Genomic DNA, 27,886 nt, shown 5'->3' on the forward strand with positions numbered 1-27,886 from the left:
CAGCCTCTAGCCCAGGACCCCTCACAGAGGACCCCCTTGCTCCCCAGTTCTCCTACCTGCTACTCCCTGGCCCCTCCCACCACCTGCCCCCTCTTGGGGCGCAGGGCATGGTGTGAAAGGCCAAGTGCCCAGGCGGGTACCATGGGTGCTGTGCCCTAGAGCCTGGGTAGCAGGGGTGGGTGGCCTGTGGGCGTGTGGGGGGGCCAGTGCGCCCACCCCAGTCTCTTGGCGTACTGGAGGGCATCCTGGATGGAATTGAAGTGAATGGAACAGAAGCCAAGCAAGGTGGAGTGTGGGTCAGACCCAGAGGAGAACAGGTAACGGATCTGGCATCCTGGTAGCACCAACTCTTAGGCAGCAGGCAGGGTCACCTGCCTGGGCAAAAGAGAGCTGAGCTCCGTTCCAGGCACTGCCTTGAAGCACCTCAGGAGCTGGGTGTGAAGCCAGCCCGCCAGCTGCCTCTTTTTGTCCAGGAGATGAGGACATGTTTGGGAAACCAGGCATTGAGTTGAGTGATGCCCATTTTGAAGGGGAGAGTGATACAGATGATACAGGAGGCTTGTGTGGCCCCTTCCTGGACAGAGCTAAGCCGTCTCCACTGCCCCTCATATTCCTTCCATCCTCACTGCCCTCACTAAGCACGCGTCATCCAAATCCATCATCCGCCGCTCCTTACAACCCAACGTGTGGCCCACAAGCCACCGTGCATATCACGTGACACTTCAGGGCACGCGCACCAGTAACTGTTGCTCACAGCCCATGTTTACATTCGGAATCTATTGGGAGCCCCACGGGCTCTTCCTTGTTCGTGGTCAAAGGCGGGCACTGCCGTGGGGCTCCACCCAGGAAGTGGGAGTGCCTGCCAGCCCTGAAGGCTTTGCTTACACGTGGGTGAGGTGTCGGCCTGTACACACTAGGGGTGGGTTACCTGCCCTTGAGCAGCCCAGAGGGCTCTTGCCTCTCCCATCAGCTCCAAGTGGCACAGAGCTCTGTCCCAGTTGGAATGTGGTCCCAGGAGCTGGGTACAGCCTGTGCCTATGGTCAGGGAAAGAGTGGGGGTGGGGGTGCTCCGGGGAGCAATGTAGCTGGCTGTTGCCTAGGAGATGGGTTCCTGAGCCAGGAGGCCAGAGGCCTGGCCGGGCAAAGCCCTAGGGCCCAAGACTGGTTCCCTGGAGGAGTAGAGGAAGTGGATGAGGCTAGCAGCTCTGTAGGTAGGATACTGGGGTACCTTCCTCCCCCAAAGCCTCACCCCAGGCAAGATTATGAGAAGGGAAATCCGGCCAGTTGTCCCTATGTAGCTATCACTTGCATCTCTTGGATTTCCCTGCCCAGCCTTCTAAGGGTCTGGGAGAGTCTGCACTTAGGGTTTGTACAGAGGCAGGAATGCCCCTTCCTGGTCCCCTGGTACTGCAGCCCCTCCCCCGCCCTCCTTCCCTGCTTCCCTCCTCCCCTCCCCCATGTGCCTGCGCCACCTTGTGGCTGTCTCTGGGACAGCAGTTGTGAGTCTGGTAATTGCAGAAGACACTGCTCCCCTGGGGCCTAGGTGGCCTGAGTTCCTCTGCACTACCCCCCACCAAGGCAGAAGGGAAGCCTGACCCTCCAGCCTTGTAAGAGCCAGACAGGGGTAATCCCAGGGGGCGTGGAGCACGGGGCTGTCTGTGACTGTGACCCGAGCCAAGGTCACTGTGTCAGTGTGTTGGGAGCTGCGGCCAGCTCCAGGAGGAGGGGCCGTGCAGCATGCCTTGCGCAGGGTGGGTGTGGAAGGTTATACAATCCTTGCATGCGTGTAGAGGGCTTATGTAACCTGTGTGCACTGATGTTATGTAACACGTATGTGGAAAACTTAACGACACATATGTGCAGGGGCTGAGGGTTGCTAATGACATCTTGCATGGAGAGGCTCGGGGTCCTTGTCCTGGCTCTGAGTCCAGTGCCCAGTGTCACCAGGCACGAGTGACGCCGTTGGCTGCTGTGTTAAACGGAGACTGTGAGCAGGGTGACGGGAGTATTTTCAGTTGCTGTGGGTTGTTTAGCTTGTGTTCATGCCCCGGATACCAAGCAGTATGTTCACACAGGGTCATGGGAGGAGGAGGTTATTTGGTGCCTGTGCAGGGCATTGTCTAACACATGGTATGTCCTAGAGGTCATATAACACATTTGAGAATGCCTGAGAGTTGCAGAGCTATGTAGATCCTTATTACCATACTTGGATTTATGCTGAAGGCTGGCTGCACTATTATTCATATGTGTGGGTGTCATGTTGCATATATATATATATATATATATATATGTATGTATGTGAGTGCTAAAGGTTACATAGCTTTACCAATATTCTGAGAATTCTTTCAGCATATTTGTTATCTACTGAAGGCTTAAATAGGTGGGTGTCGTGTGGATTATGGGTGCTCAAGGTCTATTGTATACATCTATGTGTGTGTGCTATGTGAACATGTGTGTATGAGTATATGTAGATGTGTTGGTGCCTTGGAAAAGAGAGAGAGAGAGAGAGAGAGAGAGAGAGTGTGTGTGTGTGTGTGTGTGTGTGTGTGTGTGTGTGTGTGTGTGTGTGTTGGGGCCCTAGAACTTGCTCTTGCCCCAGCCAAGCCCCTTATCTCTCCCTGCAGCAACCAGATAGCTAGACCCTTCTGCGCGTGGTCAGCTGATGTGGGGGTGGGAGGTAGGGTGAGGCCACAGATGGAGGGAGTTGGGCTGGGGGATTGTATAAGCCTTGTGGATAAGAAGGGACTGCCCAAGGCTGCTCTGTGATTCTGCCCACTTTGCCCCCATCCAGTGCCAGGTCACCAGATGGAAAGCGAAAAAGAAAGAACGGCCAATGTTCCCTGAAAACCAGCATGTCAGGTGAGCCTGGCTGTGTGTGCCCCTCACCCCACCCCCATCAGGTAACGGGGGACTCCTCTGGGTTTATGCCAACACCTCCTCTGTCCCCAGGGAGAGTCTCCTAGAGGGCTGGGGATGGATTTGTCTGGGAGGGAGAGTGGTGATCTGGGATGCACTCCAGCCTTGGAGAAGGGATTAGGTCAAGAAGGGTCTCTCCCCTTCTCCTTCAGTCTCCTTACCTAAGGCCTCCACCAGCATCAGGGCCTGAGATGGAGGAACGAGGGTCTGTGTTCTGAGAGGAGCTGCTCCTGTTTATGTTTCTGTCTTTGCCATCCTCTACTTCTTAGATGCATCAAGGTAGAAAAAAAATATAAAGGCCTAGCCAGATGCAGTGGTGCACACCCAACCATAGACCCAGCTGCTTGAGAGGCCGAGGCAGGAGGAAAGCTTGAGGCCAGAAGTTCGAAACAAGCCTGAGCAACATAGTAAAACCTCATCTCAAAAAAAAAGGAGAGAGAATGAGAGAAAGAAAAAAGCCCTAAATGGTCTGTCAGAAGAACCGAGATTCATTTGGGCTTTGTGGCACGACACCTGTAATCCCAGTACTTGGGAGGATGAGACAGGAGAGGAGGATCATGAGTTCAAGGCCAGCCTCGGCAATCTAGTGAGGCCCTGAGCAACTTAGCGAGACCCTATTTAAAATAAAATAGAGCTGGGGGTGTACTTCAGAGGTGGAATGTCCCTGGGTTCAATCCCCAGTACCACAAAAAGAAAAGAAAAAAGACCCCAAAACCAAGATTCAGTATATTTGTAGGAAAAGGGATAAACAAAATTACCTTCGATGTGTCTCCAGGATTCTATCATTCTACCTGGACATAAAAAACCCTTCATCAAGGCTGGGCTAGGAGATGGGCCAAAAAGGAAAAGCTGGGATTAGGGGAAGTATAGGAGCCTCTACGCTGGGCCCCACGCCATGCCTGCTGCTTCTATCCTTTCCTCCCTCCCAGGGTATATCCCTAGTTACCTGGACAAAGACGAGCAGTGTGTCGTGTGTGGGGACAAGGCAACCGGTTATCATTACCGCTGTATCACTTGTGAGGGCTGCAAGGTATGGACCAGCCATCTCCTGCCCCTCCCCCACCACCAAGCCCCGGGCACTCCCTTTGAATTCCTCAGCACCTGGCATGATGACAAGTTCCATAGACACGTGACCTAAAGCCCGCCCGTTATATCACCATTTTTCATTCATTCATTCATTCATTCATTCATTCACAATTGATGCTCTGCCATCGCAGGTAAATTGCCTAACCTCTCTGAACTTCCTCAGTCTCCTCATCTATAAAGCAGCGACCATCATACCACCTGTCTTGTAGAGCTGTTGGGAGAGTTAAATGAGATGATTCACACAAAGTGCATAAAACCGTGCACAAAAGAGGTGCTTGATAAATGTTACCTGCCTGTGCAACGTAAATGTAGTAGGAGTGAGGGGTGTAGTACATGCCCTGCCTGCAAGCTGCTTACAGCCTACCAGAGAGAGACGGACTTGAAACACACATCGGTGTTTTTCAAAACATGGTTTGTGGACCACAGTACTAGTTAAAATGCAGATTCCCAGGCTGCCTCCCACCCCTGCTCAATCAGAATGTCTTCATGGGTAGAGCCCACAAATCGTCCTTTAGACAGGCTCCCCGAGTGCTTTTCATGTACCTAGAAGGGTGAGAACCAGTGCTGGGGACACAGGAAACAAGAATAGTAGGTAGGTTCTCCCTGAGAAGAGAGAACAAGGTCATAGACTCGGGGAGGCTTAATTAGATTTCACTTAGGTTTTTTTAACCTGCATGACTTTTCCAGGATCACTACCTTCTGAAAATGTCAGGATTTCCAAGAAACAGATAATTTTAAAAATATGTAAGGCAGGCATGCAGTCACAGACCTGTAATCTCAGTAATTAGGAGGCTGAGACAGGAGGATTGCAGGTCCAAGGCCAATCTCCGACAACTTAGCGAGGAATTCAGCAATTTAGTGAGACCCTGTTCCAAACTAAAAAAAAAAAAAAGAAAGAAAATAGGGCTGGGAGTATAGCTTGGAGGTAGAATGCCTCTGGGTTCAACTTTCAGTACCACAAAACAACAAAAAAGGGAAAAAAGCCAGGCATGTGGTGGTACACACCTGTAATCCCAGTACGTGGGAGGTCGAGATGGGAGGATCACAGTTCAAGGGGAACCCCAGCAGTTTAGTAAGACCCTGTTTCAAAATAAATAATAAAAAGGGCTGGACTTCAAAAGGGAGAAAAAGAGCCGGGCGTGGTGGCGCACGCTTGTAATCCCCGCGCTTGGGAGGCTGAGACAGGAGGATCGTGCGGGTTCGAAGCCAGCCTCAGCTGGCTTAAGAGACCCTGTTTCCAAATAAAATATAAAAAGAAATATGTCTGGGAGTGTAGCCCAGAGGTAGAAGGCCCCTGGGTTTCATACCCACTACCACAAATAAATAAATAAAAATAAAATTAAAAAATTGTAAAAAAGGGAGAATAACCCTGGGTTCAATATATGTGTGAAAGCGTGAAGTTTCTCTCTTTCTTTTTTTTTTTTTGGTGGTACTGGGGTTCCTGGAAGCCCTTCTACCTCCGGGCTACACTCCCAGACCTATTTTTACATTTTTATTTGGAAACAGGGTCTCCTAAGCCAGCGCGCGTGGCTGGCTTCGAACCTGCGCGATCCTCCTGTCTCTGCCTCCCAAGCGCGGGGATTACAAGCGTGCGCCACCACGCCTGGCAAGTTTCTCTCTTTCTTAGTGTCAACCAGATCAAGACCACCAGGGATTTAGAGCTCTCTGGCAGTGCCCCTGGAAGTAATACCAGCATTGTAGCCTGGAACAAGACATCTAGGTCCCAGGGGAACATCCCCCAAAGACAAAAATGCCTTGGCTCCCCCTTAGAGAGTCTGGTTTAGTAGGTCTGGAACGAGGCCCAGGAATCTGTATCTTTGGTAAGTGTGCTAGGTGATTTTAGTGTACCCCAGAATCTGCGATCTCAGATCTTGGTGTCCCCCTACCTGAGGCCGAGTTCTGGCTCCGTTTCCGTTGGGCAAATTGCTTAATCTCTCCAAGCCTCAGTTTCCTAGTCTACAAAATGGAGACCATGACAGTTCCTACTTCATACGTTTGTTCTCGGGATTAAATGTAATGAGGTATGAAAGAAAAGGCCTATCTTTACTAAGTGCCTGGCACACAGATAAACATGCATCAGACTTTAGCTTTGATTCTGAAGACTATTCCTTTAAAGCAAAGACTAATCCTAATCTGTAGAATTGAAAATTTTCAAGCTGCTAGAATTCATCCCCAATGCTCTTTCATGACTTGATTTTCTTATCTCATGAATTCTACCTTCATGGGCAACAGGCAACATACTATATATGAGAATGGATTTGGTGTGTGGGGGGGTCAACATTAGGTTAACAAGATGGAAAATACGCTGCTCATTGGACTTCCAAAGCTGCCGTTCCTTCAGGCCTCACAGCACCTCACACCATCCCAGGCCCACAGCTCCCCACTGAAGTCATCGTCCTGGTATACCTGTGCCAGCCCTGACACTCCCAGCGCTCCGCGGCCCGGGGGCTGAGGGTATGCGTTTCCCAGGCCTTTGGGCCTGCAGTGTCAGGAGGATGCCAGCTTCCCGCACTGATCTCGCCTCCCTTAGCAGCCCCCACTGACCTACGTGGTTGGTTCAGGGGGAGGAAGTCATGATTAGAACCTGCTCTAATCTCCACCATCCCAGGGCTTCTTTCGCCGCACAATCCAGAAGAACCTCCATCCCACCTATTCCTGCAAGTATGACAGCTGCTGTGTCATCGACAAGATCACCCGCAATCAGTGCCAGCTGTGCCGCTTCAAAAAGTGCATCGCCGTGGGCATGGCCATGGACTGTAAGGGGCATGGGTGGGAGGCACTGAGCCAGGCAGCTGGGGTGGGGTCAGGCATCTCCCTTCCAGGGAGTCCTCAGGGTAAAGCAATATAGTCCAGGGCAGAGCAGGCTGGTGGCAGAACGTTCAGTCTTCGTCCCTGTGTCCTCATCCTAAGGGGAGAGGAAATGGGATTCCTCTCTGGGTCCAGCGCATGGGCTTAGAGAGGGTGTTGTCGGGTAAAAAGAACTCCTGAGCACCCACCCTCCCACTGCTGACCCCCATGGAAGGCACCTCTCTTCTGGGTAAGGGTGCATCTTTCATCAGTTTGGAACTAGGTGGCGGGATTGTCTAGAAACTGCTGTCACCATCCACCCATTAGATGGGAACATGATCTGCCCCCTGGATCAACCCAAATTGGAGTTGACAAGGAGTCCCAGCGACTCCTGGTTGAGGTTTTGCCACCCAGCTACTAGGTGATCTAGGAGGTCACTTAACCTCTCTGGTCCTTGGTTCCCCTCACCTGTGCATGGCAAAGAGGAGTTCTGAGAGAAGTGTGGAGAGGAGAGGGAGGCCGCTATGCCAAAGGTGTTTCTCCGTTGACAGTGGTTCTAGATGACTCGAAGCGGGTGGCAAAGCGCAAGCTGATCGAGCAGAACCGGGAGCGGAGGCGGAAAGAGGAGATGATCCGATCTCTGCAGCAGAGACCAGAGCCCACTCCTGAAGAGTGGGATCTGATCCACGTTGCCACGGAGGCCCATCGCAGCACCAATGCCCAGGGCAGCCATTGGAAGCAGAGGAGGAAATTCCTGGTAAGGAGAGAGGGACACAGGGAGCAGCTGCTGAATGGGGAGTGAACTCAGAGGCGCGTGTCCTCTGGGAGGCCTCCTTGGTTTAAGCAAACCCAGAAATGGTACTTTCCAGACCTTCGCGGTGCTGATTTTGTACACCTTTGTATGTGTTACACCTGTCTGGGTCCTGACTGTTTCATCTCATGCCATACACCTTGCCTTCCTCGTGCAATTTCTGCTGCAGGGATGCCTGATTTTCCTGCTCATCATGGCTGGGAGGGGACCATGAGGACAGTCGTGTAACTTTTTTTTTTTTTTTTTTTTGGTACTGGGAATGGAACCCAGGAGCATTGTATCTCTGAGCTACACCCCCAGCCCTATTTTTTTCTTATTTTGAAACAGGGCCTCACTGAGTTACAAGGGGCCTCACTAAGTAGCTGAGGCTGGTCGTGAACCCAGATCCTCCTGTTTCAGCCTCCCGAATGCTGGGATTACAAGCATGCGCCACCACGCCCAGCTTTAATTTTTATTCTTTATTTTGAAACAGGGTCTCACTGAGTTGCAAAGGGCCTCACTAAGTAGCTGAGGCGGGCCTCGAACCACTATCCTCCTGTCTCAGCCTCCCGAATGCTGGGGTTACAAGGGTGTGTCACCAGCCTTCCGAATGCACCACGCTCAGCTGTCAGTCATGTTACATTTTTGAGCACCTGCTGGGTCCCAGGCTTTGCATTAGGCCTTGGCAAGTGAATGATCATTCTGGAAGTAAAGGGATAGGTGGTAGAAGGCCAAAAATTGACACTTGTTTCCTGGTAGCGTGGGTTAGGGTATGGAACTGTGCACTGTCAAGATCTACAGTACTGAAGTCGGGCCTGGTGGTACACACTTGTAATCCCAGTACTTGGGAGGCTGAAACAGGATTGCAGGTTCACAGCCAGCCTCAGCTACTTTCTAAGACCCTCTACAATGTAGTGAGACCCTATTTCAAAATAAAGAATAAAAAATAGGGCTGGGGGTATAGCTCAGAGGTAAATGGGTTCAATCCCCAGTACCAAAAAAAAAAAAAAAAAAAAAAAGATTTCCAGTACCAAGCAGATATGTTTGTTTGTAAAGGACCAGTTACGTGATTTTGGCCTTGTTATTTAGCTATACTAGGCCTTGATTATTTGGTCTATGAAATGGAGCACCTCAGTGAGACCCTGTTTCCAAATAAAAATATAAAATAGGTCTGGGAGGGTAGCCAGAAGAAGGCCCTTGGGTTCCATCTCAGTATCTCTCTCTCTCTCTTTCTCTCTCTCTACACACACACACACACACACACACACACACACACACACACACACGACACTCTTTCCAAATAAGAAATTAAAAGCCGGGTGTGGTGGCACACACTTATAATTTCAGCATTTGGGAGGTTGAAACAGGTGGGCAGCCTCATCTACTTAGTAAGGCCCTTTGCAACTCAGTGAGACCCTGCTTCAAAATAAAGAATAAAAAATAGGGCTAGAGCCAGGTGTGGTGGCACACGCTTGTAATCCCAGCATTTAGGAGGCCGAGAAAGGAGGATGGTGGTTTGTAGCCAGCCTCAGCTACTTAGTCAGGCTCTATTTCAAAAATAAAGAATAAATAATAGGTTTGGAGGTTTAGCTCGGAGGTAGAATGCTCCTGGGTTCCATCCCCAGTACTAATACTAAAAAAAAAAAAAAAAAAAAAAGGAAATTTAAAAAAATGGGCTGGGGGTGTAGCTTGGAAGTAGAATGCCTCTGGGTTCAGTTTCCAGTACCACATAAATACACATGTGCCTGGCCACATGTTCTGAATCATTATAGCTGCTATTATTACTACATTACTCTTACTACCATTCTTACCATTGTTATTATTAGCCGACTTGGCTGCTGGCTCTGGTCTATTCAGGCCCCAAGGTTGAAGGGAAAGCCTCAGGGATGGGACCAGCCATCTGGGCCGGCCCCCTCTTCCCCAAGCTGTCTTGGAGCTCCCCCTGGTGGGCAGGGTGCCTCAGTGAGAGGCTGAAAGGGGTCTGCAGCCGAAGTCGACCCCCATCTCTCCCTCTAGCCGGATGACATTGGCCAGTCGCCCATCGTCTCCATGCCGGATGGAGACAAGGTAGACCTAGAGGCCTTCAGTGAGTTTACCAAGATCATCACCCCGGCCATCACCCGTGTGGTGGACTTTGCCAAAAAACTGCCCATGTTCTCCGAGGTGAGTGGCAGATGGGAGGAAAGATATGGGGGCCATGCTGGAGGAAAGAGGAGTAGTTTCCCAGGTCACCCAGCCCCACCGCATGCACCTCTGGGGTCCTCTGGACAGGGAGGGATTCCTGGAGGCCAACACACCCAGCGCGTACAGTCTCTCCTCCCCCCACCCTCTCTCTCTCAGCTGGCTGATTTAAGAAGCAGCCAGCTCTGTGTGCCCACCTCCCCAAACCTTCTTCTCCCACCTAGTCTGTGTGGCCACCCCACCTTCAGGCAGCCCAGACAAGGCCCCTGTTCTGCACTTGCTAACATTGGAGACCGGCCACTCTCCTGGCTGTGGGACCTTGGCCAAATGACCTAAATCCCCTGTAGCTCAGTTTTCTCATCTGCAGTGGACTGGGGGAATGACAGGACCTACCTCATAGCAGAATTGTGAATTTGGGGTGAACTAGGATGTGGACCCCACCCCGCACAAGGTGAACGTCGGGGAGGCCCCTGGGCGTGGGAAGGGTGTGCTAAGTGGTCCTGTGGCCCTGTTGCCCCACAGCTGCCTTGCGAAGACCAGATCATCCTCCTGAAGGGGTGCTGCATGGAGATCATGTCCCTGCGGGCGGCTGTTCGCTATGACCCCGAGAGTGACACCCTGACACTGAGCGGGGAGATGGCCGTCAAGCGAGAGCAGCTCAAGAATGGCGGCCTGGGAGTAGTCTCCGACGCCATCTTTGAACTGGGCAAGTCACTCTCTGCCTTTAACCTGGATGACACAGAAGTGGCTCTGCTGCAGGCTGTGCTGCTAATGTCAACAGGTACTTGCCAATTGGCCGGGAGGGCCCAGAAGCCCCCAGGGGGCCCCAGAGCTGGGCTGGACCCTGGGCCCGTTGCTGTCCTCCTTCCTTACTCTTACCTACTCTCTCTGTCCCCCAAACCCACCTCTCTGTCCCATCCCCTCTCCCCCAGGTTACCTCTCCGTCATCAAAACTATCTCTTTTCTCATCCCTTGCTCTGCCACCCACCTGGCCAATGGTCCCCAGGCCTGTCTCTTGCTTCCCTGTCCCTGCTCTATTCTTTATTCTGTCTTTGTCCTCTTCTTTCTCCCCTAGCCCCAATTCTATCTCCATTCCCACCCTGCTTCTCTGCCCCCTGGTGTTCCTCTGTCTCCAGTTTTCCAGGCCCCCTCTCTGCTCCTCTGCCCCCTTCTCCATTGCTCTACATCCCCAGCCCACTGGCCACTACCCCCAGCCTCAGCTGCCTCGCTCTGCCTGGTGGCTGCTCCTGCACACGTCCCCCAGTGCAATTTTCTTCCCCGGAGCTCTCCTAGCCTCTCTGTCTCGGTCTCCCTTCTTGTCCCTTTCTCCTGTTCTCACCCCCTGTCTCCCCCAGGCCCTTACCACTCACCCTTCGTGCCCTTCCTTCCCCGCAGACCGCTCGGGCCTGCTGTGCGTGGACAAGATCGAGAAGAGTCAGGAGGCGTACCTGCTGGCGTTCGAGCACTACGTCAATCACCGCAAACACAACATTCCGCACTTCTGGCCCAAGCTGCTGATGAAGGTGACTGACCTCCGCATGATTGGGGCCTGCCACGCCAGCCGCTTCCTCCACATGAAAGTCGAGTGCCCCACCGAACTCTTCCCCCCACTCTTCCTCGAGGTCTTTGAGGATCAGGAAGTCTAAAGCCTCAGGCGGCCAGAGGGTGTGCGGAGCTGGTGGGGAGGAGCCTGGAGAGAAGGGACAGAGCTGGGGGCTGAGGGAGACCCCCCTCTTCTCTCCTTCCTCCCGTCCTTGGATAGCTGCAGCTCCCACACACGCCCGCACTGCCCAGGTCCCCCTCAGAACCTCCAGCCCTGAGGCAGGGCTCACAAATGAACTTGGTATGAAAGGACAGTTTGGGAGGCTGGGACCTGTGTCCTGCAGTTCCCGGGACCCCATCCTCTAAGAAGGTAGGGGAAGGGACGGAGAACTAAGAGGGACGAGCCATCTTGACTGTAGGGAAAGGAGGAATGTAGGGTGGGGGAGATGCCCCCACTCACCCCTACACACACAGCCCCCACCCGGTTCCTTGGCGTAGGCTCCCCTCCAAGCTAAGGGCCTCCCCTTCCCCAGATGCCTGGGTGCAGAAACCACCTTGGCTTGGCTCCTCCCCTGGAGGTTAAAATGATAGTCATCCTTACTGCACTTTGGAAACCAAGCAAGGGGAGCAGATAAATGAAGAAAAACTAGACAGAGGAAAAAAAAAAAGACAAAAAAGAGAGAAAGAGAGCGCGCGAGAGATGATATTAAGTTATTAACTAAGGCTGGCCAGAGGGGAAGGACCCCCTTTCCCACCCTCCATGCACTTTGAGAGCTGCCCTTCCTCTCCCTAGATTAGAGAGAAACGCCCCCCCCCTCCAGATCCTCAAGGACAGGGCTGCCGATCAGAGCTGTGAGTTGACGCAACAGGGTCCTGGCCACCCCCTTGCCTTGCCCCCACCTCTGTGCCCCTTTGGCACCCTCACCCCAGTACTTCCTCTGCTCTCTGCCACTCGTGCCCGCTGAGTTCCATCTACCTCTCACGCTGGATGCCAGCTGGCCCCTCACCAGCCTGCCCTACTGCCCACACAGCTCCCCTTTCAAGTGCCCAGCCCCAGGGGCCTCTCCCTGTCCCCCTTCCTTCTGCACCTCGGCACCCACGCAGGAAAAACTGTGGGCCAGGCTCCTCCCCTCCTCGTATCCTGCAGTATTAGCTACAATCCAGATGCTGCTGGGGGCGGGGGGGGGGCAGGCGTGCGTGAGCATCTCCCAGAGCCTCCACCCCTGTAGGACTCTTTCTCTGTTTCCTGTCTATCTTCTGGGCTCTCTCTGACCTCTGCCCTCCTTCTTCCCCACCCCCACTCAATGCACTAACCCAGACTGGGATGGATGGGCAGGCACACAAAAGGGGTGTTTTTATTGATGGCACTGAGTCGGGTCCCTGGGGGAGGAGACAATTGATGTTCCTCCCGTTTTTCTTTGAAGCTCCTCAGGCTGGCCACCCCTCTGCCCCTGGGACCCTTCCCCTTCTTCTTTTCTCTAATTCAGGGACTTTGGCTTGAGCCATCTCCCACCCTCCTGGTGAGGAGTGCTCTGTTGGTCTGCACTGGGTGAGCTGCCCTCCTCTTCCTCCTCCCTTTGGCCGTGCCCACTCCTCATGAGAGAGGAGGGAGGCCACCCTCCCGTGGATTGGAAGAGGAGATGGGGGGAGGGACAGAGCAGGCCACAGGGCCTGGGCTCAGGGCTGCATGTCGGCAGGGATGGATGGGTGGACATAGATGCCCCCGGAAGCCATGGGGAATGGGGCAGGGGGCAGGGAGGGGTGCCAGGGCTTCCTGCGCTTTGCACTATTGGGGCAAAAATGTCTTAAGCAGTGGGGAACCTGCCACCCCACTCTGACCCTCAGCCTGCCACAGCCCCCCTACACACACACACACACACACACACACACACACACACACCACACACGAAGGCAGAGCTATGCTGCCTGCCAGGGTGGTGTCCCTCCCCCTGTTCACATGCTCCCACAGGGTAGAGGGCATGGAGGAGCGTCACTGTCACCTGTGCCCCAGGCTGCCCAGGCAGTCTTTGTCTCTATCCTCCCTCTCTCTCTCTCTGTTTCTCTCTCTCTCTCTTTCCCCCTGGGTTACTGGTTCCTGTATTTCTCCTCTTCCTGCCATACCCAGGGGGCCCAGTGGAGTTCCTGACCTGTCTGCTGTCTCCCCCCTTCCTCCAGCCCCACCCTGCCTCTCGGTCCCCATTCTCAACCACAGACACGGTGGCCTCTTACAGGCACTTGGGAAATCTCCCCTCCCTAATGATATGAGCTGTGACTCCCCACCCTCTGGCCCTTCCTGTCCCCTCCGTGATGTGCCGTGGGGGTGTGTGTGCGTTTCTCTGCGTGACTGTGTGAGTGAGTACACGTGGTGGGGGAGGAGCCAGGGAGACTCAGGCGTGCCATGCACTTGCTCTAGAGAGGCAGCTGTCCCAGTCCCTGCTGTGGAAGTGAGGGACAGGGCCCTCTCCTGGGGGCCATTGGTGCTAATGGGGGGATGGCCTTGATGTGGGTGCTTAGCATGCCTCTTCCAGTGTTGGCCCAGGGCACTAGGGCAGGCAGGGTGGGGCAGCAGGTGCAGTATTGGGAGGGTAGGTTGCTGGGAATAGGTTGAGGGGGCCAGGCCAGGACAAAGGGGGTGCCAGAGCCATGACCACTACCCCACCCCCACCACCTGCCTCTCCATCTCAGTATTCCCCCTCCCATTGCTTATAACACACATACCTCATCCAGCCTCCTCCCTGCTCAGACTTGGGGAGGGTGGGGGAGGAGGAGCCCCTACCCCTTCCCCGGGTGGTGGGAGAGGGCAGGACGGGTGATAGACACCGTCCATGGGGGGGGATAGTACTTCCTGCCCTGGGAACTCCTGGGTGGGGGAGGGGGACACTGCCCAGAGGCACTACTGAATGTATGAGAAGCTGGTGCTGGGGTGGGGGGAGGGGGGGCTATGGCCAGAAACAGGGAAGGAGGTAGGTCCCTTCCCCAGGGCGGGGTGGGACTGGTAGGAGTGAGTCAAGGGGCTCCTACTCCTGCCCCACGTTGACAATCAGTATGTCTGTTATGTGCGATTTTTCACCCCGTTGTGTTTTGGGTCAGGATTTTAAAGAAAGATATTTTTATGGTAATTGTTGCTCGTCTATTTTACTATATATTTATGTAATAAATATATGATGAAAATAACCCCCTTGGGCACCCCCTTAGACTTGTGTGCTGTTTCCCTATATCCTCCCATCTGCTGGCAGAGTACCCACCCCACAGACTGACCAGATGGAGAGGTGCCCCCCCAGCCTTGGCAATAGTCCCACCCCACCCCCCAAACGAGCACACACCACAGAAGCCAGCTCAGCTGTGAACTATTGGATTTGAGACAGGAACAGAACAAATTGGGGGGGCCAGAGAAGGGCAGGAGAGCAAGTGGTTTAAATAGGGGAGGATGGGAAGTGCGGTGAGCGGGGAGGGTGCAGGTATTTACAAGAAGGCTCAGGGGGCCAGAGGCTCATCTTGGAATATTTTATAACAATATAAATAAGATTCTGGTTTGCTTTTCCTTTTCGTCTCGTAAAGGAGAGAGAAGTGCAGAGTTCGATTCTGTACAAGGGGGCAGCGGCAGAAGGCCGGCCGGGCGGGTCACTGGGCGTCCACCCGGAAGGACAGCAGCTTCTCGGAATGCATGTTGTTCAGGGTCCGCAGGTCCGGCAGCTTGAGCAGCAGCTTGGTGAAGCGGGAAGTCTCCAAGGGCCGGTTCTTCAGCACCAGAGCCCGAAGAGCCCGCAGCAGCGTCTCCTGGAGCTGCTCCACCGAAGCGGAATTCTCCATGCCCGAGCGGTCTGTGGGGAAGACGACAGCAGTGAGACAGGCTCCCTGAGCTCCTCTGACGAGGACCCGGAGGTCTGCGAGGAGGTCTGCGAGGACCCAGCAGGCAAGGCAGCCTCTCCCTGACGCCCCTCAGAGGGCCCAAGGGGACGGAGAAGGAGCCACACAACTCCTTCTTCCGGGCCTCTGCCCCGAGAGCAGGGCTGCCCGAATGCTGGGAGCGTAGCCGGCAGGCTGGCCACCTCCCCTCCCACAAGACCACGCTCCTCCCCGAAAAGGCCACCCCGGGCCAGGCTCCCTTGCTCTTTGCTCTGTAGTTCCCCCCTGCCTGGGATGCCCTACCCCTCTCTCTGCCTGGCAACACCTTACTTGTCCTTTGAGAGCCCCCTCCAGTGTCTCTCTTTCCCCAGCTCCCCCAGGCAGAAATAGTTGTCTGTGCTTCCTTGATTCATGCTTCTACTGTGACACTTATCTCACTGTTTTATAATTAGTCGGGCATGAGTCTTGTTTCCCAAGCTAGACTGTGTCTGAATCATGTCTGTATCCCCAGTGCCCGATGCTGGGCCTGGCCTAGAGTAGGTACTCCATAAAAGGTGTGTTGAATTGAACTGCGTCTGCCTCCTCCAGGGTCAGGCAAGAGCTTGACCTACCTGCGGAGACAAGCACCACTGCGGTGAAGAGGCCCAGCTCCTCCTCGGTAAGCGCCAAGGAGTTGAGCTTCTCGCTGAAATCGAACATGGCATTGAGCAGGTCTCCCATGCCCATGGCACCGAGCTCCTGCAGGCTATAGGTGGTGCGGCTCAGGAACATCACTGTCTGGTCCTTCACGTTGAACAGTGATGCGAATCGCACCATCAGCACCTGAAAGGGGGGGGGCAGTCATCTGGGTGAGGTGGGAAGAGCTCGAGCCAGGCTGCCCCTGAATCTGCCTGAGGGGTTAGCCTTAGAGTTTTCTCAGCTGGGGGTGTTGTTTCTGGATGGGGAATGGGGAGGGCCCAGGTGGAAAGATGGGGAGCGGGCTCTGGGATAGGTGCTTCACCAAAGTTAATTTGCTGCAGTGTTTACAGTGGAGTGAGCCACGTATCCTAGGGTGTTATTTTCATGTAATGCAATTAGATGTCCACTGAGTTGAAAAAAGTCCCAGTCCCCTGGAGGTGGGACTGGGAATCTGATGCCCTCCTCCATCAGATGCTGAGGCTCCAAAGTCTTTCAGAGCTCCTACCTGTCTATCCCAGACCACAAGTCATTTTGCTGAATTCTTCCCAAGGTCAAGGGCAGAGAGCACAAAGGGCCACTCACCTCAAAGGTGCCAGCCTTCAGCAGGGTGACCTGGTCATGCTGAGAAAGGTCACGGAAGCCAGGGATGTGCTTGGCAAACTCCACCACCTCCCGCACAGCGGGGGTGAAGCTCATGGAGAAATCCTCCCAGATCTCCTGCACAGTTCGGCCACTGCGTCCATGGGGATACATGTTCATGGGACATGCCTGAGGGAGGAGGGGATGTGGGGAGCGGAGCGTCAGCCAGGTGACTTGGATGGGCTCCCTGGCAGGGCTGGGCCCCACATTCTGCCTGGGCTGGGGCTGTGGCCCTGGAAGGTAGTTCCTTCACATAAAATAGTAATCAGATTCCAGGCAAGAGCCCAGACTGCAGGGCAGGACATCCCCTCCTGGGAAAAGGATATCCCTACACTTAGCTTCCAGAACACCCAGCTGCCCCCCTGTTAAGTCTGTTCTCCCCTGCCCTCTGCACCCACTCCATGCCCTCACCAGCAGAACATTCTTGGAGTTGCCTTGCCGTGGACTGTTGGCAGGTGCCTCGCCTTCTGGGGCTGTGTACACATGGGTGGGGCACAGGCGGTGCCCATTGCTGTTGAGCTGGTGGCAGCCATGCTGGGCAGGACCAGGGGGCCAGGCAGGAGGGTAGGCAGAGGGGGCCTGGCGTAGACCATTCAGGGTCTCATTATGCCGCTGGGCGGCCAAGGCGTTGTCATTGGGGGCAGGCGGGCAGCCCTGGTTCTCCCAGCGATGTGGGGTGGTGGCTGAAGGGCTACCCGATGTATGGTTGGCATTGAAGTTGCCAGGTGAGGTGCCCAGCTTGTCATGGGCATAGGTGAAGATCTCTCGATGGGCCCGGGCCACCTGGGATATCACATCTTCCACGGTGGGCTCTGGGCTTGGGGATCTGGGTGGTGTCAGCTGTTGTGGGAACTGGGAGAAGCCCACCAGGGGTGAGGGGGCCGGAGCAGGAGGCGGTGAGGGGCCCATGGGGCCTGAGGTGGGGTGCTGGGTGGGGGAGGGCTCCAGGGGGCACTGGCTGCTCAGCTGGTTGTTGGCCAGATTCATGGCACTCTGCATCTCGGCGAGCATCCGCTGCTTCTCTCGTTTGGGGATGCGCCCAAAACGCACAGCTGCGACAGGATGAGAACAGTGTCAGGAAGTTCTTGTGCACACGCACACACATCTTTCCTTCCTTCCTCAGACCCTGTTTCGAGGCCTGAGGTCCCACAGCAAAACTAAAACCAAAAAAAAAAATAAAACCAAGCCGGGTGGGGTGGCGCACTCTTGTAATCCCGGTACTTAGAAGGCTGAGACAGGAGGATGGCAGGCTTGTGGCCAGTCTCAGCTACTTAGTGAGGCCCTCTGCAACTTAATGAGACCCTGTTTCAAAATAAAGAATAAAAAATAGGTCTAGGGGTATAGATAGGAGGTAGAATGCCCCTAGGTTCAATCTAGTACCACTAAAAATAATTGTAAAAAATCCACTAAAACCAGCAGGGCCATACCCATTGAGGTGACTTTCCGAGTAGGAGGTGACCAGAGGGACCAATGGGAGAGAAGTGTGTGTTTACCTAGGAGGATAACAAATGGGCATCCTCCTTGCAAATGAGATCCACAGTATTACATGTCTTAGTTTGGGACTATTTCTTTAAGGGAGGGATTAAGTCAGAAACTTGGGAGGGAGGGAAAGAGGAGGATGCAGGCGTGCTGCCTCACCGTCTCGAGACATGCCCACGGAGAGACACTTCTTGAAGCGACACTGCTGGCAGCGGTTGCGATTGATGCGGACGATGGAGCAGTTCTCATTTTTCAGACACCTTTTGTACTGGATGTTCTGCTGGATGCTTCGGCGGAAAAAGCCCTGGAGGACAGAGGCACCTAGTGAGCCTCTCCATCCAGGCTGAGACTCCGTGTCCTGTGGGAGGGGGTCACCTGCCCGGGTCCTCACCCCCAACCTGCCTCACCTTGCAGCCCTCACAGGCATGCACGCCGTAATGGAAGCCGGAGGCCACGTCCCCACACACTTTACACAGTAGCACCATGCCATTCAGCTCTGTGGGAAGAGAGAAGCAATTACTGTGTTTGGAGATTCTTCTAGAAGCTCTGGGGTGCTCCAGTGCCTGGGGAGCGACCAGACTGGGCTGGACAGGGGCTGGTGCAATTCCAGGAGGAATCTGTGAGGCCACGGTAGCCCCTGAGGATAAGTGTCGTGACTTGCAACCTAGCCCTGGCCCACTTCCCTCAAATCATTTACTCACTGGTGATGTTGCTGGTGTTCTTGCTGGGGGACACTCGGCTGCTGTCCTCCATGGCCACTTGCAGACTCCCCGGGGGGCTGCCATTGTAGAAGGAAGAGGAGGATGAAGACGACGAGGAAGAGGATGAGGAGGAAGAAGGGGAGCCATCGTCGCTTAGGCTGGGTGGGATGCTCCCAAAGGAACGAGCGGGGTCCTGGGTAAGGGAGCCCGTGGGTGACGGTGGGAAGTAGGCGGGGCAGCCTTGAGTCAGGGACTGGAAGCTGCCATTGGAGTTGTCACTGTAGAGGGACTCCGGGCTGGTGCGGCTCGGGGAGGAGCCACTGGAACCAATGTAGGTGATGACGCCACCTAGCAGGAGAACACAAGAGGGTGGGGGGGTGTCACTGTCACATCTTCCATGCTAGGGCACCAACCATGCTCGTAAAATACTGCTTCTCTTACAAGATGACCATGAGGGACCCCCTAACCTTGAAGATAATAAGTAACCCCAACACGTACTAGACATGACCTTGCTAACCTAGTCGAAATAGGTAACTACCTAACACATGCTAAACAGCACGGAGCCGGGCACTATGGTGGGTACTTGGAAGGCAGAGACAGGAGGACAGCAGGTTCAGCAACTTAGACCCTGTTTCAAAATATAAGCCAGGCGTGGTGGCGCATGCTCGAAATCCCAGCATTCGGGAGACTGAGACAGGAGGATCGCGGTTCAAGGACAGCCTCAGCTACTACTTAGGCCCTTTGCAAGTCGGTAAGACCCTGTTTCAAAATAAAGAATAAAAAAAATAGGGCTGGGGGTGTCACTTGGAAGTAGAATGCCTCTGGGTTCCATCCCCAGTACCGCAAAAAATAAAATATAAAATAAAATAAAAAGGGTTGGGGAGGTAGCACTGAGGTAGAATGCCCCTGGGTTCAATACCTGGAACAAAACAAAACAAAACACACAAAAAACATAGTATGGTCAATCAACACCATGGTCCTTTGCAGGATACATTCAGTTCTGTTCTAGGTATAAAGCGTGACCTCAATCGTCATCTTTCATCCCCGTCCTAGATGACCCTTGGAATATCAACTGCAGCTAATGACTTAGTTGTCAGTGTCAGAATGGACCGGGATTAGCAGTTGAGAGCCATTCATAATGCCCAAGTCCTCCAAAAACAAAAACCAACTGCCAGTCCTTACACCAAGACTGTTCCAAGGATGAGACCCCTGACCATAAAAGGGTGGGTAACAGCAAAGAGACTACAAAAACAAAACAATATATGTCCCACAAACTGGGAGACATATTCTCAGAAAGTATTATGGGGAGGACCTGGTGCAGCCTGGGTCCCCGGCCTCCAAGTGATGAGTCACAGTGGACTCTGTATCTGAGTCTAGGAAGGACTTAGTGGTGCAAGCTGCAGGGGTGGGAGTACAGATTGTCCAGCTTAGGGCTCTGGAATTCCCCCTTCCAGATCTCAGTGTGGTGGTAACTGGCTTTCTGTCCACTCAGACTCAAGGACTTTGACCCTCTGGTTACACTGCCAATTAGGTGGCTGTGCTCTCGTGGTATTAGCAGGAGAAAAAGGTGACCTGTCTGCCATACCTCTGCCAAGCACCTAGCTTGGCCTGCCATGGGTGGGGTGGAAGGAGGAGGATCCCAGGACACGTGTGAGCTGACACATGCCATGCCACCGTGTCTACAGAGGCACATGTCTTGCTCACCCACTGACACACACTAAACTGGGCAGGGCAGCCTTAAAATAGCTCAAGGTTGGTCAGGGTGAACCCAGCTCCCCAGCTCCCTGTAAAAGAGTTGCACAACAGATGAGCTCCTACAGTTTCAGGGCTGAGGTGGAGGATGGGATATTTATTTGGTAGTAAATGAACTTGACCTAGTTTACCTATCCCCAAAAGAGGAGTGAGTCCTTCATCCAAAGAGGGTTCCAACTTTGAGTCTACTTCTAGGTCTACATCTATCCCCACCAAGTTGCTTTGTGACCTTGAGGAAATCAACCCCCCCTCTCTGGCTGTCAATTTTCCCTTCTGTGAGAAACAAAATAATAATAACAATAATATAATAATAATAATAATAATAATATGGAATAAAAGGCAATATGGTTCTGGCTAGGATTCTAGGATCTAGATGTTGGGCACCGTCTTTAGGAAGCCAACTGCTGCTTGTTGGATGGAGGTGAGGGGTAGACCCTGTTTGCAGGGTGAGGGAAAGATGCTTGGGGAACAGGAAGAATTGGGGCTGTGGAGAAAGGAGCTGAGCCTAAATGCAGTACAGTGAAGCGGGTGCAAACATGTATACAGGGGAAAACAGCTGAAGCATAAACAAGAGGCCAGGAGAGGTCAGCGGTGTCTCCATCTCGCTGCAATCTGTGATGAGGGGCCGGGCCGGGCCAGGAAGATGGGAAGAGGAGGCAGGCGGGGTGTGGGGGGGTGGCTGAGTCAGCCCAGCTTCACCCAGATCTCGTCTGGGCGGGGCGGGAGCCCGGCCCTCAGCCGGCCTCACGTCCCGGCTCCACGTGTGTCCCTCGCACGTGGCTCCCCAACGAGGAACCCCGGAACCCGAGGCCCCGCCCTCTCCGCTTCCCGTCTGTCTCCCGCAGCAGCCCCGCCCTAGTCCCGCCCATCCCGGGCGTCCCAGGTCGAAGGCTGGGCACCGAAGGCTGGCTGGGCCGGGACAAGCTAAGGGAGGAGAGAAGGGGACACGCGTTTCCTGGGCAACCGGGGGGCGGAGCTCATTATGTAACGGGGCCGGGAGGCGACGACCAATGGGATGGCGGCCACGGCTTCTGCTGAATGAAAACAAATGCAGCACGTGGACCCGGCTCTGCAGCCATGTGAGCCCTCCCGGAGCCCGGGTGCTCTGGGTGCCCTCCTTAGGGTCGAGCATCACGCTCCCAACTCCTCAAGTGCCGCTCCCTACTGTCACTGAGGATTCCCCTAAGAGATCCGACCCGTTCCTCCAGTCCCTCCAGCCCCGATCGCCCCACTGCTTCTCAGATTCCCTGGAGCCTGCGGGAACTAGAGGAAAGGGAAAAGAAGAGGAAGTTCTCCTTCCCAGGACAGGCATACCACAGCTGCAGGGGATGGACACTTTTCACGACATCGCTCAAAAGCCCCCGTCCCCCTAAAGTCTTCAGTGCACCACTAGTACCCTCACTCCATTTTCCCCTGCCCGGTGTTCGAGGCCTTCAGGCTCAAGGGAGCTTTGGGACTCTGCTGGGTGGTGGTGGTGCGCTTCTGGGCGCATTCCCAGCACCAACTACCCGCTCTGGAAATCCCACCCTATGGCCCCTCGGCAGGCTAGCACATCCCCGGGAGAGGGAGTCCCCGGTTCCTTAACAAAGTTCCTCTTGTTATAAAGCGTAAGATGGAAGTGGGGAGACAGTGACAGCAAGGATGAGGGCAGTAAAGAAATCTCAGTACCTGTGTTGTTGTTGGAATCCAGGGTCGTCATGTCTTCACCGTTTGAGAGTGGTCATTCAAACTGGACCTTGACGCAAGCTGGAGGCTGCGATCGCCGCTCCTGCCCCCTGGGCACCGGCTGAGGACGGGGAGTGGACCCCGCTGCTCAGGAGCAGGATCGGAGGCACTCTGCAGCAAGCTCTTGGGGTGGTTGGACTGCAGTCCTGCAGAGGGGTAGGGCGCTGAGGCAAGGGAGGTCTGCTTTGCATGGGAAAAGCAGAGCGTGTGTGGGAGAAAATCAGCCCGCAGCAGTTCTGGCTCAAGGTAGCAAGGAGGGTCAGGTCTCTGCAGTGCACCGGGTGTCGCTGCCTGACGGGTCCGCAGCGCTGCAGGTTAGCGAATCTGGAGCTCCCGGTGCGAAAGTCCCGGAGGGAGAGAGGGTGCAGTCAGGAAGTAGGTGATGGGAGAAACAGGGCACCCAGGCGCAAAGAGGAGAGAGACGTGTGCCCTGCTACGTTCCCTCGGCAGCAATATTTCACTCTGCCAATCTCAGCCGCCTTTTGCCCGAGCCTTTCCCTGGGACAGAAGGCTCTGCGCAGGCGCCAGCAGCCCAGGGTTCCCGGGCCGCACGCGGCACTGGAGCAGGTACCATGTGATCCCAGGGAGCGCCTCGTGCCCCAGTGACACACTTTTCCAGCAGCCGGCACGTTGATCTCGGTGCGCCTGCGCACCGCCAAGACTATCGGGATTTGTAGTGCACTGACAAAGCGGGTGGACTGCGTACATTTCCCCTCTCTGCCTTGCAAAAGCGCTTGCCGGCAGCTGGGAGGAGCTGAAAGTGGAGCGGGGTGGGGTGCGCGCGGGAGAATCAGGGTGGCGTGTTTGGAAAGCCTGTATGGTAGGGGCATGTGAATTCCTGGGGAGGGACTGGCAAGCTGTGAGATCAAAGCTAACAAGCTTTCTGCAAACTTTGCAAACGTGAGGGCTTCACGTGATTGCAGGACTGACCTCACCCCGAGGTTACTGGTGACACGCTGACACGCGGAGAGAGAGACCAGCAGGGGAGGGCGATTTCCTGGAGTCAGGAGCTTAAGCTTGTCTTCTGCTGCCGGGCCAGAGAGAGCCTTATGGAAAGGCAATGTGACCCCTCTTCCCTTCAGGTCCCCATAGGGAGAACACTCCGAGGGAAAGGAGTGGCACAGAGGTGGGGATATCCCAAGGGACTCCCTGTTTGCTTGTATGACACCTCCCCACCCACTGGAGGTGACTTGGGGCTGAGTCATTTCCCTTTGTCTGGGAAATAAAAAGGACAACGGAGGGGAACTTCGTGATGAAAGTGCTTTGAGATCCTCAAGTCATTGGGCAGAATGAGGCAGGAGCTTTGGGGTCACACAGCCATTCCCCCCCCCCACACACACACACACAGTGCTTGAGAGTAGCCTGTGGATTCCACAGATGGTAGGTAACTCAAATGGGAATGTGAAGATCATGTAATCCTCTCTCCTTTTATTATTTATTTTTATTTTTATTTTTTTGCAGGTTAAGCAAATCTTTATTACAAAGTAAGAAATAGGGAAGAAATTTTTTGTGTGTGGTACTGGAGGTGGAACCCAGGGGCTTTTCTACCTCCAGGCGGTACCCTCAGATCTATTTTATACTTTATTTGGAAACAGGGTCTCACTAAGTAGCTGAGGCTGGCTTCGAACATGCGCCATCCTCCTGTCTCAGCCTCCCAAGTGCTGTGATTACAAGAATGTGCCACCATACCCAGCTCCCTTGCTCCTTTTATTGAAGAGGAAAATGAGGCTGGCCCAAAGTTCCTGGTTTCATCTGCCCGCTCACTCTGAACATCAGGGAGATGGTGAAAGTCACTGCCAGCATCTCCCCCTCCCAGCAGCAGCTGCCCCAGGGGTGAAACACAGGTCTCCAGGTCTCAAGCAGATGCCTGTCCTCTCAAAGGGGTTGGGTTATATAGAGAGGTGGGGGCATCCTCAAGAGCCAGGTGAGCCTGAGCCACTAGCTGTTGCCACCAGGTCCTCCTCAGCCCCAGTTTTGTTTACGGAGAGTTTCATTTATGCAGGAAGCCCTTCACTCATTCACAGACAGCTCCAGGAACAGCACTGATGGATGCCTGGGAAATATGACAGCCACTGAAGAGGCAGAGAAAAGAATAAGGGCTGATACAGTGGCGTGCACCTGTAGTTCTAGTTATTCAGAAGGCTGAGGCAGGAGGATCGTGTCAGCCCAGGAATTCAAGACCAGCCTGGACAATAAAAATGAGACCCACGCAGGGCATGGTGGCACATACTTATAATCCCAGTACTTGGGAGGCTGAGAAAGGAGGATCACAGTTTTGAAGCCAGCAATTTAGTGAGCCCCTCTGCAAGTTAGTGAGACCCTGTTTCCAAGTAAGAAATAAAATCAGACGCTGCGTGTGGTGGCGCACGCCTGTTGTAATCCCCACGCTTGGGAGGCGGAGACAGGAAGATTGCGGAGGTTCGAAGCCAGCCTTGCTGGCTTAAAAGACCCTGTTTCCAGGAAAAGAAAAAAGAAAAAAAAAATATATATATATATATATAATAGGTCTGGGAGTGTAGCCCGGAGGTAGAAGGGTTTCCAGGAACCCCAGTACCACCAGAAAGAAAAGAAAAGAAAAGAAGAGAAAAGAAAGAAAGAAAGAAAGAAAGAAAGAAAGAAAGAAAGAAAGAAAGGCAGGATGAGGGTATAACTTGGAGATAGACTGCCTCTGGATTCAATCCCCAGTACAGAAAGAAACAGAAAAAATGAGACCCATAAAAACAAAACAGGAAAAAAGAAAGAGGCAGGAGGGTTACCAAGGAAAGAGCTAGGTAGTGAGTCTCTTGTGAAGTTAACTAAGCAGCTGGATTAACCAATGACCTTCTGACTCCCAGCAGTAGGGCTCCCTAGAATAGCTCAAGCTTTAGTTTTGTTCCCCACCCCCAACAAAAGTGGAAAAGAGAAGGCAGTGGGCTTTTCTCGGGCCTGCCTGGCCCTTGGGTCCAGAGCAGCAAAGCTGCTGCTGAGCGGGGGAGGACTTGGGAGGAGCTAGGACAAACAAGGAAAGAGGCTTTTCAGGAAAACTTGGTTCTGAGCTCAGTCTCCACCCTTCTCCCTCCTCTCTCTGGACTATGAAGGAAAAGCTGGGAGGTGAACCACCCTTCCAGTGCTGCCAGCTCCATGAGACCTTCCTGACTCTCCCCTAGCCAGGGTCAGGGCCCAGGTACTGGGATCAGGGCCCCTAGTGTGATGTCCAGCTTCCCACCAGCCCCAGCACCACCACAGGCGCACACACCCTTCAGTTGCTTGGGCCTCCCCAAGGCCCAGGGCTCCATGTGCAGCTGCAGAGGTCCTGCCCACTCCCTGGCTGCTTGCAGTGAGTTTGTCCCTATAGGGGAAGAGCCAGAGGTCAAGACTACCCCTCCCCCAGGAGTTTTTAGCCAGTAAGAAGGAGGAGGGAGGAAGGGGAGGGAGGGAGAGCTCAAATTCAGTTGGCCCAACTCTACTCTTGGCAAGAAACTGGGTTGTTTTGCAGTCTGGGTGAGGTATGCAGGCAGAGACTGGGAGGGAGGGAGGAGACAAAAAAAAAGGGGGGTGTTTACCTCTGCTCTCTCTGTACTTTTTATAGGCCAAACAAATAATTTTTCTCCCGGACAAGGAAGTGATTTTTAACAGGGTGCAGTGAACCACACCTATAACTCCAGCCACCTAGGTGACTTGAGGCAGGAGGATGGCAAGTTCGAGGCCAGCCTGGGCAACTTAATGAGACCTGTCTCAAAATAAAAGGTCAAAGGGACTGGAGATGCCGTTCAGTGGTAGAGCACCATTGGGTTCAGTTCCCATTACCTAAAAATAACCAAACAGACAAACAAAAAGCTCACTTTGGGCCAGGTGGCACACCCTTGTAATCCCAGTATTAGGAAAGCTGAGACAAAAGGATCCAGGTTCATGGCCAGCCTCAGCTACTTAGTGGTGCCTTTTGCAACCTAGACCCTGTTTCAAAATAAAGAATAAAAAATAGGGCTTGGGGTATAGCTTGGAGGTAGACTGCCCCTGGGTTCCATCCCCAGTACAGCAAAAATAAAATAAAATAACGTTAGGATCTTCCTTTTGCAATGGACCAGAGGGATGTAGAGTGAAAGTCAAGGTTCTCCCTTGGCTCCAGATGCTTCTAGCTTGTCTACCATGCTCCTTTCTCTACTAGCAGCTGCTGGAAGAAGGGCAGAGACTAGAAGACCCAGAACCACCAAAGAGGGGGTGGAGAGATGGTTGTCTGGCCCGTGGGGACCTGGAGTACACTCATCGTCTCTCTTTGACCTCAACCTTTACCTTATGACAACAAATGTATCTCAACACAACCTCTCTCTCCTCCTGCCAGATGGACGTTCCAGTTCACCTCTACACACTCACACACATACCCCTGCACACACAAACACACCATTCCTCCCTTAGCCAAATTTAGCCCAAGAAAGGACCACGCTCAATAAACAGTGTGCTCAGCAAGACACAATCCTGGATCTGTATTACACACCTTTCCTCTTGGATTCCTCAGTCTGGGAGTGTGAGGACCAAACTTACCATGCATTAGATCCTTTGCATGCGTGTTTCCACATATGTCTTTAATTCTCCTTGATTCTTTGAACTAGGAAGAACAGCAGAGAGAGAGGAAGGAGCGGGGTTTCTGGAGCTCTAAGCTCTGGTCAGTGCGTATCCATATGATTGTATGACGGTGAGTGTGAGACTACGTGTTTGAACGTGTGAGAGTGAACACTGTGAGTGTATGTAAGAGTGTGTTTAGTTCAAGACCAAGACCTCTTCTCCTTGCCAGTAGGTTGTTTTGGGTAACAGGGGCAACGCCCTGTGCAGATCCTAGGTGGCCTAAATCTTGGACCAGCTACTTAGCTGACTGACTACTGAGGGTGGGTCCTTGCTGAAAACAGGTCAGACTTCTGTAGGTGCCTCCCATCCTCCTGTTCTCACCAAGGAACCATTGCCCAGGATAAAAACCTGTCTGCCCAGGTGATGCAAACCTGGAACAGAAACCCTGGGGATGCCCCCAAGTCAGGGAACCAGCCATGTACCTGGAAGAGACTCTTCCCTGCCCTCCTGGATTCTTTTCCTGGTCTTTAAAAGGCTGACTAGTGTTGTCCACTCCACCCAAAACCTCGGTGTCTGGGAAAAACTTCCAGACGTGCCAGAGAACAGACAAAATCTGAGCTACTTTGTTCTCTGTGGGAGATGGAGAAGGTAAGGTGTGAGTCAGAGCTGGGTCCCATGGATGTGTTTTCCTCAGATCTTATCTTTACCTCACTACTACGCTTTCTAAGGAAAGGAAACAATAAACATGTATTAAGTACCAACTGTGCACCAGGCACTGCTAAGTACTCTACATACTTTACATACACACTATCTTATTTAATATCAACAACAACTCTATGCTGTAGTTGTAGGTAGCATTCTTTTTTTTTTTTTTTTTTTTTTTTTTTTGCAGTACTGGGGATAGAACCCAGGGGCATTCTACCTTCAAGCTACATCCCCAGCCCTATTTTTTATTCTTTATTTTGAAATAGGATCTCACTGAGTTGCAAAGGGCATCACTAAGTAGCTGAGGCTGGCCACGAACCATGATCCTCCTGTCTCAGCCTCCCAAATGCTGGGATTACATGCCCCACCATGCCTGGCTCTTTTTTTTTTTTTTTTTAACTCTGGGACATTCTACCTTCAAGATACACCCTCAGCCCTATTTTTTATTCTTTATTTTGAAACAGGGTCTCACTGAGTTACAAAGGACCTCAGTAGCTGAGGCTGTGAACCGCAATCTAAT

The 27,886-nt window shown here is 53.4% G+C and overlaps 2 protein-coding genes across 3 annotated transcripts; one reads left to right on the top strand and one right to left on the bottom strand.

Annotated features, from left to right (window-relative positions):
- Positions 1–264: 264 nt before the first annotated feature.
- On the top strand, positions 265–11,406 carry THRA (thyroid hormone receptor alpha; the record flags this gene model as incomplete). 2 transcript variants are annotated; one of them, XM_080713631.1, is made up of 8 exons in its annotated part: positions 265–317; positions 2,792–2,859; positions 3,846–3,946; positions 6,611–6,758; positions 7,341–7,546; positions 9,596–9,742; positions 10,283–10,541; positions 11,156–11,406. In XM_080713631.1, the coding sequence occupies 8 exons, from the start codon at positions 265–267 to the stop codon at positions 11,404–11,406; spliced, it is 1,233 nt and encodes a 410-aa protein (XP_080569757.1). The 2 variants fall into 2 exon arrangements, with proteins under 2 accessions (XP_080569757.1, XP_080569758.1); XM_080713632.1 differs by having other exon boundaries at positions 2,798–2,859.
- A 3,517-nt stretch (positions 11,407–14,923) lies between these two features.
- On the bottom strand, positions 14,924–22,096 carry NR1D1 (nuclear receptor subfamily 1 group D member 1; the record flags this gene model as incomplete). The annotated part of the gene is made up of 8 exons (XM_080713630.1): positions 14,924–15,123; positions 15,760–15,970; positions 16,409–16,594; positions 16,877–17,517; positions 18,104–18,248; positions 18,352–18,440; positions 18,646–18,993; positions 22,066–22,096. The coding sequence occupies 8 exons, from the start codon at positions 22,094–22,096 to the stop codon at positions 14,924–14,926; spliced, it is 1,851 nt and encodes a 616-aa protein (XP_080569756.1).
- Between the last annotated feature and the right edge of the window lie 5,790 nt (positions 22,097–27,886).

The sequence above is a fragment of the Muscardinus avellanarius genome, assembly GCF_963383645.1.
Source record: "Muscardinus avellanarius genome assembly, chromosome: 16".
NCBI lineage: Eukaryota > Metazoa > Chordata > Mammalia > Rodentia > Gliridae > Muscardinus > Muscardinus avellanarius.